The sequence below is a fragment of the Atta colombica genome, unplaced genomic scaffold (genome assembly GCF_001594045.1).
Source record: "Atta colombica isolate Treedump-2 unplaced genomic scaffold, Acol1.0 scaffold141, whole genome shotgun sequence".
NCBI lineage: Eukaryota > Metazoa > Arthropoda > Insecta > Hymenoptera > Formicidae > Atta > Atta colombica.
In genome coordinates, this window is record NW_017259230.1 from 723,261 (window position 1) to 730,752 (window position 7,492).

General features: G+C 30.6%; 1 protein-coding gene across 1 annotated transcript in view; it reads left to right on the forward strand.

Moving 5' to 3' along the window:
• Positions 1-1,349: 1,349 nt before the first annotated feature.
• Positions 1,350-7,492, forward strand: part of LOC108684958 (fatty acid synthase) — a 23,614-nt gene continuing 17,471 nt past the window's right edge. The window contains exons 1-5 of the mRNA XM_018189531.1: positions 1,350-1,436; positions 1,561-1,744; positions 4,085-4,335; positions 4,694-4,925; positions 5,734-6,155. Of these exons, the coding sequence (XP_018045020.1) occupies positions 1,573-1,744; positions 4,085-4,335; positions 4,694-4,925; positions 5,734-6,155 (1,077 nt within the window). The 5' untranslated portion in view covers positions 1,350-1,436; positions 1,561-1,572. The remainder of the gene's footprint in view (positions 1,437-1,560; positions 1,745-4,084; positions 4,336-4,693; positions 4,926-5,733; positions 6,156-7,492) is intronic.

Here is a 7,492-nt window from a genome sequence, read left to right on the forward strand (position 1 = left end):
ATATAATATATTTCTTTTTACATCAAAGTAAAACTTTTGTATTTTTATAGTTTAGTTTAAAATGAATGTGAAGACAATAAAAATATATCTTAATTATAGTATTATGCTATTTTATATATCTTAATTATATATTATACTATTTATATCACTTTCTAAAAAATAGTTGTACATAATATCAGCTCTTAAAAGTAATTCTATACTTTCCTTTTGGTAATGCTTTATCGGAACAAAATGTCACAATTTTTTTATAAAAACATAATGTAAATGACTTGTAGCTACGTGATATTGCAACAGTATCACGTTCGTGCATAACAGTATACGTCGATGTAACTAACAGAGGATAGCATGTATAATATATTCTGATGATATCCGGCCACCCTTGACTTCTGTGTTCCTGCCATGCCGAATATTCATTATACGAGAACAGGAAAAGAACATTATAAGAGATTTTATTTGTAACACATATAGTTAAATATGATATCAAACAATATGTTTTTTTATTTGGCTAAGCTGTTATATATACACACACACACACACATACACACACACACATATATATATATATATTATACACATCTTTTCATCTTTTCATTGTCTTCAAAAATTATTCTTTTATACATAATGAAGATTGAGATTAGTTTCATAATATTTCGTTTTATAACGGTTTAATCAATTTTATATAACTTATTATAAGTTACATAAGAGAAAAGATCTGAAATAGAACATTTTAACAATTATTATTTTACAAATAATAATAATATTTTATAAAGAATATTTTTATTCTGTCTTAAAAATTATATCTAAATTATATCTAAAAAATATATAAACGTTAAATTTATGAACATATTTGTAAAACTTGATATAGTTTAATAATATTTATTATCTAAGATCTTGATTTTGATTATGAATAAATTAATTTGTAGCTTCTCTGTATAATGTTATTAGATTCTGCATTGTATCAATAAAATTTATCATAATTCAACCTGTGTTTTTATAATAAAGTACTCTCTTTTGAAAAAAAAAAAATTAACAAGAATGCATAATTAAAACGTAAATAGTATATAATTTTCATTGCATTATGCACGCACATAAATAATGCTCAAAAGTCCATTGTTATTTTATAATTATTTATGAAATTTAAAAAGTCTCTTATGATAAATATATATAGTATACTTGAAAGATAGTAAATTAGGTTTTCAGAAAAATGCTTTGATTTATTTCTCACTAGTAATGCAAATGTTTAAAGGAAGTTCAAAGTAACAATAATGAAATTCATAGAAGGTAGGGATGTACTTCGTTATAAAAACTGTTTTCCGCTGTCTTGTCTTTCAGTTGCGAATCATCGTTCACAGAATCGGTTGATAAGCTCATTAAGTTGTCTATAATAAAACAAATCATAAATTACTGTACGGTGCAAGAATATAAGAAAATTAATTGTAAATATGTTTTATAATTGATGAATTAATTGAGAAATCTCTCAATTAATAAAATAATATTTTAATAATTTAATAATTTATTTTAAAAATATTGTTTTTTTCTTTAAATTGACGAAATCTGAAGAACTTGGGAACGATGACTACAAAGAAATTTACGAAAGGTTACAAGATACCTGAACCTGGTGAAGAAATTGTTATTTCTGGTATTGCCGGTAAATTTCCAGAATCAAAAAATGTGGAGGAGTTTAAAAACAATTTACTAAATAAAGTAGATATGGTTACTGATGATGATCGCCGATGGAAATTAGGTAATAAATAAATATAATTTGTGCATTAAGTAATAAGATGTATATAGATTGGTATAAAAAAAATACATAATTGCTTATTAAAAAATTATATATTTTGCAATATGTATATATACATATATACATATATACAATAACAATAATTATATCTTACTCTCGAATTTCAAACAATACAAAAAGATAAATATAGTAGGCTAATGAGAGTCAACGATAAACGGCGCAGTATTTTAACAAAATGTCAGATAAACAACGTATCTTTGTCAATTTGCGGGTAAACTTAAACATTATGGACATGTGAGCTAATTATACTTTTATCATTTTTGCTGAGAAGAACTCCAAAGAAAATCGAAAATTCAAAATAAAGAAGACATCAATCTAACATTTGATTATTGATTGTTCACTAAATAATTGCACCGTTTATCGTTGTTGATTCTTATTAGCCTACTATATTTATCTTTTTGTATTGTTTACATATATACAATATGTGCGCGTATCATTTGATATCATTTTATGGAAAAATATTTATATAAAGAAAATACTTGTATGTATAATTATGTAATAATATTTATCATACAATAACAATACACACACACATAATACACATATATATATATATATATATATATATACACTCAATCAAAGGAAAAACGATACAGCAAAAAAGTTTGAAAAATTTACGAATTAACTTTAAATACTCATAAATAAGTCAATAAATAACTAAGATATAGAGAGGTTCAAAAAACAAAAATGAAGTTTGAAATTTGTACTTTGAGAAATTCTTAATACTAATTGGCACCAATAATTTTCCAATGTTAGAATGAGAACCTGTAAAATTGACAAGTAGAGCCTCCTGTTTCCGGAATTGCACGAAATAAAGCAGTTGATGCAGCTTAATGTAATAAAAAGGGCGTGAAATTTCAAAATCTTTCCAGAGAAACAACCTGTCAATTTTGCAGGTTCTTTCCTCATTCTATCATCGGACATTGGAAAATTATTGATGTCACTCAATCGGCATTAAGAATTTCTCAAAGTACAGACTTCAAGTTTCATTTTCGTTTTTTGAACACCTTTGTGTCATAGTTATTTATTTGAGTTACGTTTGAAATTTCGTAAATTTTTCTAACTTATCTGCTGTACTGCCTTTTCTTTGATTGTGTGTGTGTGTGTGTGTGTGTGTGTGTGTGTGTGTGTGTGTGTGAGTGTGTGTGAGTGTGTGTGTATGTGTGTATGGTGTGTGTGTGAGTGTGTGAGTGTGTGTGTGTGTGTGTATGTGTGTATGTGTGTATGGTGTGTGTGTGTGTGTATGTGTGTATGGTGTGTGTGTGTGTGTGAGTGTGTGTGTATGTGTGTATGGTGTGAGTGTGTGTGTGTATGTGTGTATGGTGTGTGTGTGTATGTGTGTATGGTGTGTGTGTGAGTGTGTGTGTGTGTGTGTGTATGGTGTGTGTGTGAGTGTGTGTGTGTGAGTGTGTGAGTGTGTGTGTGAGTGTGTGTGAGTGTGTGTGTGAGAGTGTGTGAGTGTGTGTGTGAGTGTGAGTGTGTGTGTGTGTGAGAGTGTGTGTGAGTGTGAGAGAGAGAGAGAGTGTGTGTGTGTGTGTGTGTGAGAGAGTGTGTGTGTGGTGTGTGTGTGTGGGTGTGTGTGTGAGAGTGTGTGAGTGTGTGTGTGAGTGTGAGTGTGTGTGTGTGTGAGAGTGTGTGTGAGTGTGAGAGAGAGAGAGAGTGTGTGTGTGTGTGTGTGTGTGAGAGAGTGTGTGTATGGTGTGTGTGTGTGTGGGTGTGTGTGTGAGAGTGTGTGTGTGTGTGAGTGTGTGTGTGTGTGTGTGTGTATGTGTGTATGGTGTGAGTGTGTGTGTGAGTGTGTGAGTGTGTGTGTGAGTGTGTGCGTGTGTGAGAGAGAGAGAGAGTGTGTGTGTGTGTGTGTGTGTGAGTGTGTGTGTGTGTGTGAGAGAGAGTGTGTGTGTGTATAATATGTGCGCGCGTGCGTGTGTAGATTATTTTATTTTAAATGATGACCTCTTAAATATCTCTTAAACAATTTTAAAGGAAAAAGTTTCATATAAGAAATATAGTAGTTGCATATTGCAAAAAATTTTTTTTAAGCAATTATATAATTATATATTTTGCAATATGCAACTACTATACTTTTTTATATGAAACTTTTTTTTTTAAATGCGTTGTTCAAGAAATATGGTAATATTTAAGATCGTTATTAAAAATGGGACATTATCTTATATGTATACACTATACATGTATATAATTATATATTTATTTTTATCTTAATTGCGTAATTAAAAACATCAAGTTGAATATAATGATTTATTATATTTTTATTAATGTCAACAGATCATCCAGACATCCCTCTGCGTACAGGAAAAATTAACGATGTTAATAAATTCGACGCGCTGTTCTTTGGCGTTCATTTTAAACAAGCTCACACGTTGGATCCAATGTGCAGAATCTTATTAGAACAGGCTTACGAAGCCATCATTGATGCGGGAGTTAATCCAAAGCAGTTACGTGGATCACGAACTGGCGTTTTTGTGGGTGCATGTTTCTCTGAATCTGAAAAGACTTGGTTTTACGAAAAATTACAGGTAGATTCACACTATTAACGCGTGACAGCTAAACGGATCAAAAGACTCAAGATTCATTTTATTAATTTAAATTTAGATGCACAAAGAATTTCTGAATTTATATTTTCTATTTTTGAAATGTTTTATTACTTGCTGTTATTATTGTTCATTATTACTAAAAATAAAATAATAAAGGGAATATTATACGTAAACTCAAATATTGAAGGCAATGTATTAACGTAACACGAATTTGACGTAAATGTAAATGATCGCGCGCGCGCGCGCGTGTGTGTGTGTGTGTGTGTGTGTGCGTGCGTGCGCATGTATGTGTGCTGATAAAAAATGATTTTCTAATTTTAATTTTCTTGATTACGATTAGGTAAATGGTTTTGGAATTACCGGATGCAGCAGAGCTATGTTAGCGAATAGAATTTCCTATTGGCTAGGAGTGACTGGACCATCTTATACTTTAGATTCCGCTTGTAGCTCGAGCTTAATTGCATTGGAAAATGCTTATCGATGTTTGCAAAACGGACAATGTGACGCCGCTCTTGTGGGTGGATCAAACCTGTGTCTTCATCCCTATGTATCGCTGCAATTTTCTCGTCTTGGTATATAATCCCTCGTCTTCGATATTTCGATTTCATATTTTTTCTACATGAATCTCTGAACATGAAAAAATGAAAAGTTACATTTTTTTCACTACAATCCTAATAAAAACAAAGTTATTCTTAATCAAATAATTATACTGATTAATAATCAAATTAAGTTTATTGCAAAGAAACATTTTATTTATATTATAGCAAAGACAATATTCATATATGAAGAAAGTTTAAGAAAAGAGAAAGATTAAAATTTTCATTACAACTTCAGAATAAATAAAATAATTTTCATAATTAGTTACATAGATAAATAATACCAACAGATTTGTATTATAACTGTACATTGTGTAATTTTTCAAAAGATTTATTCGATAGTTTTCTTCCTGAGAATATAAAATTGAAAAAACCTAAATTTTCCATCAAAAACATAATACATCTTTTTTATTAGAAATGCTATGTCGATATAAAAAATATATACTACTGTATATATATTTTTGGTATTTATAACATTAATCATATAGAACATGATTCTGTAAGAAATTAATAATAATTTTCAATTATATATGAAACACAATAAGTTAAAAACATAAAGTACATGTGTATATAAGAGCTTTCATACAAAGATATTTTTTTCAAGAGTATCTCACATACACACACACACACACACACACACACACACACACACGCACACGCATGCGCACACACACACACACGCATGCACGCGCGCGCACGCACGCACGCACGCACGCACGCACAAATACCAAAATACCTGAAGATATAGCGACTATTTTTGTATATTTTATTATAATAATTACAGGAGTTTTATCGCCTGACGGTCGCAGTAAATCATTTGACGCCGACGCGAATGGCTACGCTCGCAGCGAGACAATCTCCGTTATATATCTACAGAAGGCGAAGAATGCGAAACGAATCTACGCTACAGTGGTCTACGGTAAGACAAACTGTGATGGTTATAAGGAACAGGGTATCACATTTCCGTCGAGCAATATGCAAGCCACGTTGCTGAAAGAATGCTACCAGGATTGCAATATATTACCAAACGATGTGTTCTATATTGAATGTCATGGTACTGGCACCAAAGTCAGCGATCCTGAAGAAATTCACGCAATCGAGAAATTCTTCTTTGAGAAAGATAGACCTACTCCTTTGCTAATCGGTTCTGTTAAATCAAATATGGGTCATTCCGAGCCCGCTAGCGGCCTATGTCAAATAATCAAGGTGACTTTTTCTTTCTTTTTTTAAGAAATATTGTATTTATAATTGACTTATTGAAAATCTTTTGAAACAAGAAAGATAAAGTTAATTTTAAAAAGTTTTCAATTTTAAAGAAATATTAATGATTTATATATTTAGATTATAGTTGAAGTAATAAACTATTTTAATCTATATGTTTAAATAATAATCATTTAGTTCTGTGATCTCTAATTTCTTACATTGGAAATGTTTTTTTTATTTTATTTAGGTAAATTTGACTTTTTGGATATTAAGATTCTAATTATTAAAATATCAGTTCGGTGATAATATTCGGTGATAAATATCGTTGCAGTGAGAAATAAAATATAAATATCTTAAGATATAAATTAAGATATTATAATATTTATAATTTATTTCTCACTGCACGGAAAATGCAAAAAAGAACTTTGGCCAACGTTACACGGTGTTCCCAAGCGGTCACCCATCCAAGTACTAACCGTGCCCAACGCTGCTTGACTTCAGTGATCGGACGAGAACTGGTAGTTTCAGCGTGGTAGGAACATTGGCTGATTTTCATTATTCAGAGACATTTTATCTTGATTTAATCCGAAAAAAGGATTTAAAAAATATAAATGATTTCAATTGACTGGACTCCAGTATTCGAGTATTTGAATGATAGTCCATAGAATTATCTTATTGTTCGAGTATTGATATCCGAACTTATATTTGAATAATTAGAATCTTAATATCCAAAAAGGTAAATTTATTCATATAAAATAAAATAGAAATAAAATAAATATCTTAAGATATAAATTAAGATATTTATGTTTTATTACTCATTGCAACGAAAAATGCAAAAAAGAACTTTGGCCAACATTACACGGTGTTCCCAAGCGGTCACCCATCCAAGTACTAACCGAGCCCAACGCTGCTTGACTTCAGTGATCGGACGAGAACTGGTAGTTTAAGCGTGGTAGGAACGTTGGCTGATTGTTTGTATTATTCAAAGACATTTTATCTTGTTTTAATTCGGAAAAAAGATTTTAGAATGTAAAAACATAAATTTAAATGATTCCAAGTTAAAACTCCTGTTTAGGGAGAAACTCTCTCCGATGACTTTGACTTTAACATATGTTATCAAGGTCATAATCTCTAACAGGTTTTGGTTGTTGCTCATCCTTCGTTAAAAAGTTATGAACAAGAAAAATTTGAAAAATAAAGTCTCTTTTCTACTACATGAAATAAAATTTCTCTATCTTAAAATATATTTTACGATTTTCCACAATAAGCGTTTCTCACCCCCTTCCTCTCTTGCAAAGAGACGCACAACTTTCACTTCCCCTCCCCCCCCCCCCTCCCAT